Source organism: Lytechinus pictus, chromosome 3 (genome assembly GCF_037042905.1).
Source record: "Lytechinus pictus isolate F3 Inbred chromosome 3, Lp3.0, whole genome shotgun sequence".
NCBI lineage: Eukaryota > Metazoa > Echinodermata > Echinoidea > Temnopleuroida > Toxopneustidae > Lytechinus > Lytechinus pictus.
This window is the reverse complement of record NC_087247.1, coordinates 39,173,163-39,188,623: the sequence shown is the minus strand read 5'-3', so window position 1 is coordinate 39,188,623 and position 15,461 is coordinate 39,173,163. Positions and strand designations below refer to the sequence as shown.

Sequence of the window (15,461 nt, the reverse complement as noted above, 5' to 3'; positions counted from 1 at the left end):
GAGATGACACAAAAGGGACAATTCAATTATTAAATTAATATCTTATTCATTAATGCCTAATGAGGGCGTGAAGTCTGATGATATTATGGCCTGAAAACTGGACATTTCAAGCACTTTTGTAATTATAAATAGGATGCATCAGTTAATATATTTTAACAATTAACCCGAGCGCAAATTGCGAGCCTAAATCTTTGCATTGTCATGAAAAGGGGATTGTATATTCAATATTAAGACATACGATCAAAATGCGAGCGTGTAGCGCTAGCTGATACGTTTTGACAATCAGACCTGAAAAGGGATATTTTGAAAACTTTATGGAATACACGAAAATAATAGGTACCTGGTAAATCGAAATTTGCGGGCGCGCAGCGCGAGCGGAAAATGTTAATATTCAGACCATAAAACTGTCATATTTTCAGAGCACTTTTTAAAAATCAATTTGTAAATCACGCAAAATAATGAGGTTGATTTTCGAGATAAAATATGTTTTGTATATTGACTTCCAAATTTGATATTTAAACTCCATATTGAACAAGATATGAAAATCACCTAACAGGCAATGTGAGCGCGAAGCGCGAGCGAAAATTGTATATAGTGACATGAAATATTCTTTTTATTTCCGTGTCTTCCCCTCATCTTACTTTATTCACTCGTCTCGATCCTCCTCTTCTTTTTTTCTACTCTCTTTTCCCTCCTTTTTTTTTTCTTTCCTTTTTCCTTTTTTTTGCTCCGCTAATAGGGGGGCGGGCCCCTCGGCCCCCCTCCCCCCTGGATCCGCCTATGCATATGGATAGCAGTGGACATAGTTCTGTCGTTTCAATGATTTTTTTCAATTGGTTTAATGCCAACTCGTCTGCTTTCATTTGGTCTACCATCAGTTCGTCCACTGTCCACAATGTGGTCTAACTGCCATTTTGTCTAATAACCAAGTTGGTCCAATTGCCATTTATTCCATATGCCATTTGGTCTAATTGAACTAAGTGTTAATTGGGCGAAATTAAGGAAAATAAAATTGATATTAGACCAACTAGTTGTGAGACGAAATGGTCATAGACGAACTGGTGATTATAGACGAAGTGATGACTGGACCAAATGGTTATTGGACCATATGGTTGTAAGGCGAAAAGTTAATGGACAGAATTGCATTAGACTAAATAAATGTAGATCGACCCTGCAGTGGAGGAATTAGCAGCAGACGAATTGGTTTCAACCCGCATACCGCCCAAGCAAGCAAAACAAATTCACGACGAAATTGGCGACGAAATTCACGATGTCGTGAATTTCGTCGCCAATTTCGTCGCCAATTTCGTCGTGAATATTCAAATTGACGACGAAATTCATGACGAAATTGGCGACGTCGTGAATTTCGTCGCCAACTTCGTCGTGAATATTCACGATTTGGTCTATTTGCGATGTCCCTTCAGGGCCACCATACATTCGACAGGGAGTCCATGCAAAGTAGGACAATTGGCTTGAACTGGACAACCCTGTCTCTTTTTTTTAAGAAAACGTGAATAATAGATGAATGAATGAAAAAAAAATAGATAAATAAATAAAATATAGATATAAATAGCAATATCAAATTATTTTCACTATAAAAAAGTGTGATCGTATTGCCGGAAAAGGTCCATGGGAGTAAACAAAATATTGCCCTCTGATAGGTTGAAACTGGAGCATTTCATTATTTGTTATCAAGTCTGCATTACTTATGCATGCTTGCTTCGATAGACATTATCATGAATTGTTTTTTCAACCGTTCATTCATTTCTATATATGTATAGTTTTGGGAAGAATATTCATAACACAATTGGGAATGTAAGAGTATCGGGGCGTTTGATTAGACCACCAGGAATTGAAACAACTGATAAATTCATGATATTATTGATCAATTTTGATCACATCGATTGATACCATGGCTACATCCATCAATGTGTTTTTAATGAACAAACATATTATTTGGTGATTTATGTACATTCCATTCCTTGTATTATGAACTATATTGCTTTAAAAATGAAAGATTTATTTGTATATGTAGTAATTGTACCGTGAATGGTATCGCAATTTGTTCTCCCTCTCGGAACTGCACCTTGGGTTTATAAATGGGATCTGTAAGAGAAGGAAATAAAATCAAATGTAATTGATAAGAACATCTGCCTAAGACCATGTATCCTTCACATGAAATATCATTTTTTGTTAGGTTGATATTACTCATATATTATATGAGTTTTGTCTACCTAAATATTAAGCTGATTTAAATAATCAAATAAAAGTCAAATAAGGCAAGGATGCCACTAACACCCTTGTATTGCATCATCATAGGGACCAGGGGCGATGGAACTTTTTTTTTGGGGGGGGCAGAGCCAAAAGGGCACTTGTAAGCCAAAATTGGCATTTTGGTGTAAACGGATATTGTCACCATGAGATTATCATCTGCGTCAAGTAGATGAGTGTTTTGTAGTAATTAAGTTGAACAAAGCATTTTTGAAGCGATTTCTGATTGATAAGATATATAATTATTAGGAAATCTGAAGTTGTGAATTTCGCTTTTTGGTCAATTCTGCATGGCGCTAATAACTGTTTAAAGGGCATCCTTGTGAGATGTTGCGAGCGCAAATCGCGAGCACAAACTTGTGGACATTTCATGTAATAAGACATGAAAATTAAACATTCCGAGCAGTATTATAATCATGAAAATGATGTGTATCGAACTAAATAATTATAGCAACTTTCTCATCCAACGGTAACTACCATGCATGGTTACAATGTTCAACGGCCAATCAAAATCAAGGATTCCATGGAAGTTACCACTCGATGGCAAAGTTACCATTATAGTAACTTTTATGCATAGGGCCCCAAATCAAAAATCTGATAAGGACTGCATTTAGTGACTGGTCAATAGGATACATATCTCACCAATCGAATGAACTGGAAATTTCTAGGCACTTTTTGTAACCAAAAACAGATTTAGTACCTTACTAAACAATAATTGATGCGAGTGCAAAGCGCGAGCCAAAATTTTGTGATTTTCTAACCTAAACTGTACTATGTTTTTATTTCAAAAAGGGTATTTCATTTTGAAAAAAGGGGCACTTTCCATTTTGGAAAAAGTAATTTTTCCTATGGGGAATTTCGGGGGAAGGGGCAATTGCCCCCTGCCCCCCCCCGGTTCCGCCGCCCCTGGTAGGGACTACACTATTTGAACTGTCATCATGGTCATAAATCCCCAAATATCTTAAGCCCATCATCTCAATTTATTTCACTGAATGATTAAAAAACAACAACATTAAAAAAATCATAATTAAACATACATTCGTTTCCGAGTAATCCCGTTACTGGAAAATGAAGGAAATTAAGCTCTTTTATTCTTTAAGAAGGGCAAATTATTATATGCAATAATATATAATCATGTGATTTTACTCGATTTGTTTTTTATGTTAGAAGATTTGATGTTGTAATTTGACAATCGGAGAGGCAGACATAGATAGAGAGGGAGTGGGGTATGATAATACACACCTGGTGGAATATCAAGTAGTCTCCGAAGAACGAACTCGAGATTGACGATGATCAACGAAACGATGATGCCGACAACGATTGTGTTCTTGTTCGTTAACATTATTGCCAACAAAACCGTCTTTTAAAGATAAACTTTTAGACATCCATGGACAGCAGGTGGAGTAAAGGAGAAATACAATCAGTAGTGCAATGCATTTCCCATCAGCAACCGTTCCCTTTGTATTAACTGTTATTCGACATGTTAGTAATAAATCGAATGATAAACCATAATTATGTGCATTGATGAGAGCTTTGAATTAATATCGTTGATAAATTGCAATCTATTAATTCTGTCTACTTGTTATCGAGCGGATGGTGTACTGTTAGGTGTGTTTTGGGAGTCACTCTACAATTATTGTGCAACACAAAAATGTATTTAGAAAATAATTTAATATCATAAATTGCAAAATATTATCTTATAGGTATGACTTAGAAAGGTTTTTTTTTCTACAGCTAAAAATTCGTGGTATAGCATTAGAATGGTTTGATGATTATTCACGAAACAGCAAACAGTTTGTTAATTATGATGGTAAATGAATACAGGTCTATTTCATGTGGTATTCCACAATAATCAGTTTTGAATCCAACGTTGTTTCTGTTGTTATCAAACTCTTCAGATTATTTCAATTTCAATTTTTATGATGACTCAAGTTCATTTCATAATTTTTATTGTGATGAACATCATATCGATTTTTCGGAAATAAGTCTTAATAAAAAAAATATATAAAAGCATGGTGCAATGCCAACAAATAAAAAAAAACAAAATCCTGAAAAAAACAAATACATGTTGTGTGAACGAAATTTTCATATCAGGACAATCGTCATGAAAGGAAACGTTAATCTATATTTCTCGGTATATTACTGGAGGAGCCGTGGTGTAGTGGTTCTGACTCTCGCCTTGTAAACAGAGGGTCGTGTGTTCGAATCCCACCACGGTCTGGCGTCCTTTGGCAAGGCGTTAATCCACAGTTTGCCACTCTCGACCCAGGTGCTAAATGGGTACCCGGTAGGATGTGAAAGTCATTGTAGCTTGTCCATTACTGTGTGCGCCTCACCGGCGACTGACTGGAATGCTCCCCAGGGAGTGGAGGATGTGCACACATTGTGTGCGGGAATGACTGATTGAATCCGACGACCGGGGTAATAATATATCTGTAAAGCGCTTAGACACGTCGTTCCTATGTATTAAGCGCTATATAAAAAAAGCGGATTATTATTATTATTATTATTACTGACAAAAATCTGACGTGGAAAAAACACGCTAACCGTGTATGTAATGTGCAAAGAAAAACATCGGAATGCTTAATAGATTGCAGAATTAACATGTAGCCTGGAAGTTTGGGGTGGGACATGCAAAAAAAAATCATAAACCCTATTATTATTGATTAAAAAATAACAGCTATAATAGAGAAATGACATTCTACCGTAATAGTTATCGCTCTGCTCCTTTACATATTTTCAAACAATAACAATATTTCATATGTGTATTTATGCACGATTTGAGAAATAATCGGTTGCCGCGTAGTTTTATTGATTGATTTTTATTGACAAATAATTTTTTCTTTATAAAGATTTTGTTAATAAAGAATATAGTTTTGCGTAATTAATAGTGTACATACGTTCGCTTAATCATCTAAAACAGTAATAAGTATTATTGAAAAATAAATCATTTAAATTCAATGAATTTTCCATGCTGAAATACACTTATAGTTTAAAAAAAATACAATACAATTATTAACAAAAATAAATCTAAGTACGCCATTGTTGAAAATGATTTTTTCTTGAGATTAGTTAACCTTTAGAGTAATTTCAGTAATCAAGTAACCTATTTAATTCGTCGAGGACTGAATTTAATTAGATTGAATTCACTACCAAATCCCACTGTCAAATAAATTTACATGAAAAAAGTACATCACTTAATTAAAAATATGATAAACACACATTTGGTAATTGGAGCTGACGTAATAGCAAAAATTATAACATAATGCTAATCAAGGTTAGCCCCAAATAATAGTTTGAATAATAATTAAAACTAATTCACAAAAAACACACTATTTCTTGCTAACTTTGCCATTTTCAATTTTTTCGCGTATAGTGCAGCATATCTATCACTCAGCCACCTTAACTAGTTTGCGTCATTACGCCACTGATTTGCGAAGCTGCTGTAAAAAGATTCTTTACGAATTAAATATTGGATAATTGGATTTATTTGAAATGTTATTCTAGCTATGGAAATAAATTTAAAGTTATCTTTCGGGCACAGGAACCACGATTTCCTGCCCACAAAAATACAAAGTTGTGTACATTATGTATATACATGTATAATCTTTTCCTCAGGCCTTAGGTATGTGTTTGACGCAATTCTACTAAAAAAAAAGGAATCCTCATACGGCGTGTACGACACATATATTATGTTTAATCATGGGTGTAATAGTTTGTCAGTGGTAAATGTTTGCTTCTGCAACAGATTGTATTTGGTGCTCCCCACTTAAAAAAATCTTTACATTGATGATGGAAAGACATCTGCATTTAAATTGCGCCGGTAGCTTGTTATACTCGATCATTGTTCGCAAATTTTTCACTAAAAGGTCTATTAAAATGTGAACAAAACTGTATACACACATCATGGGGGGGGGGGGGGGTTATGGGGGTGGTGATTTTAAATTATTACAAGTGTTGTCCGCTCACGGCAAGCATGGCAAAAATTATAACAACGTTTGATTGTGTTGATTTCTGCGTTCAAACAATCAAAACATGTATATTGCCTACATGTTAAAAATTATGAACAGAATAAAGAAAAAATAGCAAAAGTTGGCATGAATAAATGATGATTGACAATAATCATTGACATAAAAGAATAATAACAATTAAAAAACAATGGTTATATGTGAACGGAGGAGACCCGGCGCCATCATGTCCATGGGCGCTGATGTGCATTCATAGGTGGTATCTCTTTGTTTATGACTATAGTTAGACTTATTTCTTCGTTTAAGCTGTTACTATGTTAAGCTTGACTATGTGCACCAGATGGGTGTTCCATATCGTTAATGGTGGATGGGTGACGGGAATGGGGGATGCCAATGAGCAGCCAATTGCTTGCAAGCAAATGCTTTTGCTAGCAAGCACAAGCAATTGCTTGATGTCCGCAAGCAATTGCTTAAAGATCAAGCAATTGCTTAAAAACGTATGCATAAAACGAACCTTTTGCTTGTTCTTATAATACCCCCATCTCACTAGGAAGGCGATCGTGGCGACCATGGCGATATGTGTAAATCCCGCAAATCGTAGCAGAATCTTCCTCGAATTCTATTTTTAGCTTGCGAGACGATTGCACTGCAACTTCTATGCGACCGATCTGCGCTGAAGGCGATGGTAATACGCTGAAAGTACGACGATGCCACTTTCTTGCGACGATTCGAGGCAGATGTGATGCGCTGCTTCTGCGATCAAAGCGATCGTACAACGAGGCTCATACGCTAATTAGGACCTCGGTACGGTGGTGCTACGAATGAAGTGATTATGTTACGTTCATGATGGGCTCTTGAAACGATTTCAAGCAATCGGCATACTAATCGCGGCATATGACACATTTTTCAGTCGATTGCCAACCTCCGACCAACATGGATGTCCAGAATTTGGATGGACTTATACATCTTGGCATTCTAAAAGAACATCAGTTAAAAGTTGAATGCGAGGACAAGAGAAGGAGGAGGCCAAAAAGATACAGGGTCCGATCCTGGCTGTCACCTAAGTCATAATATACAATATTTTAAAAATTTCATTCAAAAGATGTCGATGAGCCTAATAGTTGATATGAGGGATGCATCTAGAATTTCATAAAAGAGCATAAAATCTTTGATATTCTGTTTATTTTTTTCCACAAAGTTTGTCACTCAAAAATATTTGGTAAATTCCTTTCAAATTTGCTGACAAGAAGTAGTCTACTGATGTGAGAGCACTCATAAAAAGGGAGGGGGAGGGGGGCACAATGCCAGAATTTCCCTAAAGATTGCCTTTCCCAATCAATACATTAGTGATCGAATCATTAACAAAATTTGATGTTGTCTACTGTCACTGTGGTTAGAATTCAATTTATTTTCAAAACATAATCAATTTATTTATTTCTGCAGAGGTAACCCATTTCGTCATCAAGACATGTGAGCGTCTTTTTTCTCTTTCCAGCTGGCTCAGCAGTAAGATTTTCATCCTCCTCCTCTTCCTCCTCTACCACCACCATAACCCCTTGATCTTCCTCTTCGACCGCCGGCCTAAGAGGGGTAGCTTGGCAGCTTTCCCTTTTCTGGTCCTTTTTCTGGGAGGTATGTTTGAAAACGCCGTGGTATCGCCTCGTAATCTGTTGCAAATACGATAATCCGCCACCATCGGCACGGCGTTTTATAGCAGCGCGGACGATTGTTGCGCAATCGCTGCCCAGTCATCAGCGGCGCAGCAAAAGCGCAACGCGAACGCCTGTAGCGGGCTGAGAACGTGTGCCACATGCCACCCAAAGAAGGAAGCGTCGTGGTGGAAGCTGTGTGAAGCGTGTCGAGCGCAAGGCAGTCGCCTTGTTAACGGAAGCAGCGTAGCAGAATTGTCTTGGGAACGGGCCTGAAAACCACGGGCGATCGGTGCCGCTTTTAATGCGCTTATACTACGCTTTATGCGTTGGGGCTCCGTTACAGCTACGAATATGTCGTTTGTAATACGCTCATGACTCGGTTGTGATGCGCTTTAGCACCTCCGCGATCTCGCTACGTAAGTTTTGAACATGTTCAAAATTTTGTGGCGACCATAAAGATGGTGGCGATCCTTGCCGCTTCAGAAAAGATCAAGGTACGACGGAGAAGATTGAAAAGATCAAGGCACGATCAAGCTACGTTATACCACGCTTTGTCGATTTTTGACGATCGCAGTGGAATCGCCATCTAGTGAGATGGGGGTATAAGCAATTGCTTGCGTTTTTTCAAGCACCTCCAGACCAGCTTGAGCTCTTGCTTACTCATGGCATTCTCGTTTAAGGATTAAATTTTCATACCGTTTCAATTAAGCTCCATATTCCAGAGGTTATGTTGTGATTTCATATCTAATCAAATTCCTGTTATTTTAGACTTTTTACGGCAATTTTTGTCCATCGATCTACACAGAAACCCCCCTGATGCTCTGCGCTGTTTTCCCCCTATTTGCGTAATAAAAAATACTTTTGCCAGGTCGGGAACGAAGCGTCGTTGTCCTACTGTGCGATGTTCGCACAACCGTAACGATCTTTTGTCCAACACATAAGCAATATTGCTTAGGCAGTGCAAGCAAAAGGTTTCAGCACAAGCAAAAGCTTGTGCATACGAATTTAAGCAATTGCTTGAACTTGCCCTTTTGCTTGACCAGCTCTTGCTTTTGCTTAAAGCATTTGCTTATAAGCAATTGCTTGTCTTTATGCATACGGCACAATTGCAACGATTAAAAACGGAACAGAATTATATGTTTTGCTTGTCATTAAGGGGCAAACATGTAGGAAATTTCTTCCCAACGAGAACCTGTTTATTTTGCTTCTGCAAAATGTAAATTAAAATAGAACAGTTTTTCTGCATCCCATCACTGATGAAATCCAGAATGGAATGATTAAAAATGTAAATAATATATTAATAATGAATGGATGAATAAATAATTGAACAATAAAAGCCATCATACTTGCTTATTATAGCTCTTATTTTCCTTTATCAGAAGTCTCTATAAGCGCTCTATATGAAAAGTTTACCCAATACTGGGTAAAATGGGAACATTCATGTTTGCTGCATGGGTAAAATGATACCAAATACTTTGCGCAATGTTGTGATGAAATTTACCCTTAAAACATTTTGCCCATTATGGGGGGTGTACAAAGCAAACATGCATGTTCACTTTCTACCAAATATTGGGTCAATATACTCAGTCTTCTTAAGAATGCACCAAATAGCCTCGTTTTAGGCACAGCTGTTACGAGCGCGTGATTGAATGACTGAAGTAAGCAAATAAATCAATAAATAAGTTTAAAGCAATATCCAATAAAGCTATGTATAAGTAAGTCAAAAAGCAACAGATGGAAATAAATTGATATAAACAGTGGCGTACAGTGGGTCACGGCATTGGGGGCACCATCACAAATTCTGAGTCACTTAGTGGGCTCGCGAAGCGCGCTTAATAGCCAGGTATACTGACCTAAAAGTAACATTTTAAGGACCGTGCCATATTAAAATGATAATTATCTCACTGATCAAATGACGCGAGCACAAAGCGGGAGCTGAAAGTTATTGATATACAGACCTAAAAAAGGGAACATTATAAGCAAATTATTGTGATCATGATGAGACCAGTCTCACTAAACAATGCAAGCGCGGAGCGCGAGCTGAAATTTGTGTATATATTGACCCCAAACAAAGACATTTTAAACACTATTTTCAGGAATTTATGAAGAGCATACATATATTATGAAGAGCATACCATTTATTTTCATTTATCTCATTAAACAGACAATGCGAGCACAACGAATTGGGTTTGGGCATGGACTTTATGTTAGTAGGTCCACTGGTTTAAACAAATTAGTAACCTGCCAGGAGTGCTCCCACGTTTTATCTTCTATGTAAACAAATGAAACGATTCCGTCGATTAAGACAAGAGTGCACGGTTAGGCGCAGTTCTAAACTCAAATTTTTGGAGGGGCTTCTTGAGTCTTGAGAAAGTTTCGAGGTTGGTTTATTCGATAAATGAAAATGACCTATCGTGGCGACCGAGCAAAAAAAAAACCTATTCAAAATGTTTGATAATGTTTTCATAACCATTTCATCGACATAACACTCATCAGGTTCTGATAGTGTTTGGCATGTGATTTCACATCACGATAAAGGGGGGGGGGGCAAGACTGGAAAAACCTATAGACTTATTTGGAGCACTTTATTTTGAACTTCCAAATAAATGTACATATTTTTTTAGTTCCTGAATGGGTTACTCAACATGCAGATAGGGTGTAAAAGAACATGACCCCAGGATTGCTAGTCTGTATAGCACACTGGTACCTCGGTCACATTTGCTCTACGGCGGCCGCACGGCGAGTCGAAAACAGCCGTTTTATTCATTTTTATTCATTTTTATTCATTTTTATTCAAACCACCTATATTTAGCTGGTACAAAAAATGTTAAAACGACTGTTTTCGACTCGCCGTACGGCCGCCGTAGAACAAATGTGACCGAGGTATAAGTCTATACAATGTAGTATAGGGAATAGAGTCAAATCACTCTAAGCAGAGGCATCGATCTTGGGGGCAGGGGCGTCACGAAAATATTGAAGAGGGGGGAAAACATATCGATTTGCCCCCAATAATTTTGACAACTTGAAAATTTGCAATATGCATTGCAAAAATATGTTTAGATAAGGGCATTGAAAAACACGTTAAAACCAACGTACAAAACTGCCAATTTTCCGCGCGCTTTATGTTCAAAGTTCTGTATTATAATTTGGCGCAGAGGAAAGTTTTTGACGTTGTTTCACCCCCCCCCCCCCCATCCTGAACATATGGATCGACATCCATGACTAAAAACTTTACCATTTATCCTCGGTCATAGGGAAAATAAATCGACCCAGTCATAAAAAAAATCTTAAAGACAGTTATTCAGAGGGCATGTAACTTACTTTATTTCCACGCAACAAGTCAGTCCATCAGAGCTCCTGCATGTTTCACATTACTTCAAAACACTCACATCTACGTGAATCCTCTCTATTCCAAAAACTATCATTATTATGATACAAAATAGCAAATGAACCACAAATCATACAGTCTGTGTTATACTAAAATGGCTGTTAAATATATTGTTCCTACAGGATCTGTCATTACCGATCTCCAATCAGCTATAATGGGAGTTTTCACCAAGATGCCCTCGTGATTAACAAGTGGGTTCATAATATCATTGACTATCTCTGAACACAATGTTCTATTGATTGATTGCTTTCATTTTTCACTCTAGTGGTTCTGGTATAGAGGAAGTGTACACTACGTGGCCTGTATCTTCCTAAAACGCCTTTGAATATGATTACGTAACAACACTCCTTACAATAGAAGATAAGAGGATCGATATATATTTTTTCTAGAGCTCGGCGTTTTGACATGTCTGTACGGTTGTCACATTGGTTGAAGACTAAGCAGGATTTTGTAAGTGTTTATGAAAGTGGGGAATAGCGATCGGGCTCCCTTAAAGGTCAAGTCCACCTCAGAAAAATGTTGATTTGAATAAATAGAGAAAATCAAACGAGCATAATGCTGAAAATTTCATCAAAATCGGATGTAAAATAAGAAAGATATGACATTTCAAAAGTTTCGTATATTTTTTCCCAAACAGTTATAATTATTTACAATTCAGTGACATGCAAATGAGACAGTCGATGATGTCCCTCAATCACTCACTATTTTATTTCTATTGTTTGAATTATACATTATTTCATTTTTTAAATACAAATTTGACAATAAGGGCCAACTTGACTGAACCATACATTATTAAAGGGGAATGAAACCCTTGGAACAGAGAAAATCAAAGAATAAGATCAAAGTAAGTTTGAGAAAGATCAGACAAATAATGAGAAAGTTATGAGCATTTGAATATTGCAATCACTAAATGCTATGGAGATCCTCATTTTGGCAATGCGACAGATATGTGTGATGTCACATGTGAACAACTTTCCCTTTGATGGACTGTAAAATACCCCCAAAATGTATCTTTTTGCTCTTTCTTATGGTGCATGATACAAACTCTTTATCCATAATATATTCTTTGAAAATCTGTATTACAAGCCCTCCTATAGAAAGAATTAATGATCTACTGATAGATGTGATAAAAGAAGAATTTTAAGTGAAATATATACAAAAGCAATGGGAAAGTTGTTCACATGTGATATCACATATCTTTGTTGCATTGCAAATGGGAGGATCTACATTACATTAATTATCTAAACTTCAATTGCTCATAACTTTCTTAGTATTAATTCAATTTTTCTCAAACTTTCGTTGATCTGTTTCTTTGATTTTTCTGTTTTCACACAAGCTATCTTGTTCCAAAGGTTTCATTTTCCTTTAAACAATGCTAATTCCATATGTTCAGGGAGGAATTAATCGTTGTTTCACTTCAAAGTGAGGAGAAAATAATAATATTTCATTTTTAATATCATGAAATACAAAAGAAATAGTGAGTGATTGACGTCATTGGTCTCCCCATTTGCATACCGACCAGGATGTGCATATAACTATTTTTTTACATTAAGCGAAATTTTGAACTTTCTTATTTTACATATGATTTTGATGAAATTTTCAGTGTTATGCTTGTTGGATTGTTTTCTTTATATTCAAATCAACTTTTTGTTGGGGTGGACTTGTCCTTAAACACCAGAGTTGCATCTGAGGCCGAGACATGGCCATCCGAGACCGCAATCACTGATAAATGTACATATCTTATATCACAAAAGAGACAAAGAGTACATCTTTGCGAGATAATGCATTCAAGATCCAATAAAAAAGTTTATTCCAATGAATATTCCGAATTTTCGACACAACCCCGTGTCTTCTCCAGGGATACGAAACTTACAATGACAAGATATTGAAATAATAGATGCATTCATGTGGTGGTCATGGAAACGCACGGGTTGAAACAAAAACACGATAATAATAAGCATAATAAAGGTGCAGGCTGTAAATATTATTACATAATACTTTCCTCACTAAACGCTTAATACAATAAGCCAGTTCGTAGTTCCTTTCTGCGCATAATCAAAAGATTCTGCGCATGATCAGAGGAAGGTCATTTGTACTAAAGTGACATGGTGGTTTAATTTGATGTCTTGATTATGCATATATTCTTTTGAATTGTGTTTTTTCATGTACATCCACAAAAAAAAACAATGCGTCCACGAACGACTGGTATTTCACAGTTTGCCAAGTACATTGTGCAACATGCTATGATATGCATTCAAAAATAGGAATGCAACAAATACCTTCATAATGTGTTCATTGGTGTGCTATTCTAGTCACCTGGTCCATTCAATTTCTTCATCCTGCTATGTAAGGCATGCTTACGTAATATCTTGCTTTGAAATCTGCCTATCATAATGAAAGAAATGAAAGGTCATTTGACCAAAATTGTCCCTGAAGTAACTACGAACTGGTCTATTGGTAGGCATTACTACATACATGAAGGCCTACATATAATTCAAATGTACGGTCCATTTCCCCTGCATTTCATTAACCAAGCTATCAGAAGTTCATATGAACTTAACTTGATACACAGTACCACATCAGCCTATATTTCCATTCTAAACTCAGGGTTCAAGATTTATTTAAACATAATCAAAGCCTGACAACTTGATTGGCAAATTGTTCACAAAATTAAATGATAATACACCTCCAATGGACAAATAAGCAAAATTACAACAAATCAAGAAATCATGAGAATTGCACATTTCAAATATCACAGTATAATGATATAGTTGCCAGTCAGTTCTCTGGGCTTGAACATAAGCTAGGATTTGCTTTACTAACATAAAGAAAGTAAAAATCTTAAGACCGACAACTCTGTAAACTGTCCGGCATAGTATAAGTACATGAATTTGGCGTGATTTGCCTTATAAATTTTTGTAGATAAAAACTAGGTTAAATGCAGAGTACCCTTGAACTTTTGACGGCGAGCAGTTGTAATTTACATCTTTCTTCTCTTCAGAAACCCTGATACTAATCAGGGATTTCCTTGTTCAAAACTCAGATTTCTGGAAAGATTGTACAGTATGAAATTATGTTTTAATCTCAAAATAAGTCATTGTTCTGGAACGTATCCATACTCCTAAATTATCACTCCCGCTCATGCATATGCCCTTGTCTTGTTTTATTTGTTTTTCTTGAACTAAAGTAAAATGTCTTAAGTGGTTTATATTGTAACTTTATTAACTCTCAAGCTTTTTCCTTATCTAGTCTGTTTCATATAAGTTGAATCTTGCTCTATTATGTAACTATTGAAACCATACCATTGAAATGGTAATGTCATCTGTTAAAAAGAAAAATTGTTTGTCACATTTTATTAAATCCATGGGCAGAGTCAAATTATTTTGACATGGGAGATGGGAGGGGTGGGGCAGGGAGGCAAGTTGATTAAAATGTGTATCTAATTAATTTTTTAAATCAAACTATGGTATTGAATAATTAGTCAATTAACCAAATTAATAAGTCATCTCAATTCCAACTCTTCCTTAGTTTTGTTTTCCTTTCCCCCATTAATATTATGAACAAAAAAGAAAAACAAAACAACTAATATGCCCCTGTGCTCTGAATCAAGCTTGAATCTCTAAATTGAAATAACTGTGTGACATGACCCTTATATAAACCTCTTTCACACCGAATGTCTCTATCCTCTCCTGCAACAAACTACACTTTTGATTACTGATTCATAACATTATATTACTAAGTGGAAAAATGAAATATTGGTAAGATGAACTAGTAATAAAAATAGTGATTCGATAGTTATACAGTTCGTCCTAGAAAAGATTATATCCATTTTCATAGATAGATATCACAATAATCCAATATGTTTTGATTACAAATTTGGCATTTATAGTAAGAGAAAATCTCTTGGTTTGAGATCAAAATTTATGACTCACTATATACACATTAACGCCTTACAAGTAAATATGTTTTGACTACAGTATCATGTAGAGATTTAGTTAATAAAACATCATAAAGAACATCTACCAAATGCTGATGAGCTATCCGTTGTTTACACAAGGTTGACACATCTTGACCAATTTTTTTGCACAACTTGATTGATATGAACTCAAGATTTGAAATATTCTTGCTCATTTATGCATACACTTTATGTTACGTCACACATACAAAATAAAAAAGAAAAGC

The 15,461-nt window shown here is 36.1% G+C and overlaps 1 protein-coding gene across 4 annotated transcripts in view; it reads right to left on the bottom strand.

The window, feature by feature from the left end:
- LOC129257277 (carbohydrate sulfotransferase 11-like) overlaps window positions 1-11,520 on the bottom strand; it is a 41,402-nt gene extending 29,882 nt beyond the window's left edge. For 2 of the 4 annotated variants that reach the window (XM_064097014.1, XM_064097015.1), the window contains exon 1: window positions 11,213-11,508. Coding sequence is in view for 1 of the 4 variants with exons in the window: in XM_064097013.1 (XP_063953083.1) it covers window positions 2,045-2,106; window positions 3,514-3,613 (162 nt within the window). In the remaining 3 variants the exon portion in view is untranslated. Of the gene's footprint in view, window positions 1-2,044; window positions 2,107-3,513; window positions 3,646-11,212 lie in introns of all 4 variants that reach the window. The other 2 variants (XM_064097013.1, XR_010293075.1) reach the window with 2 other exon arrangements.
- Between the last annotated feature and the right edge of the window lie 3,941 nt (window positions 11,521-15,461).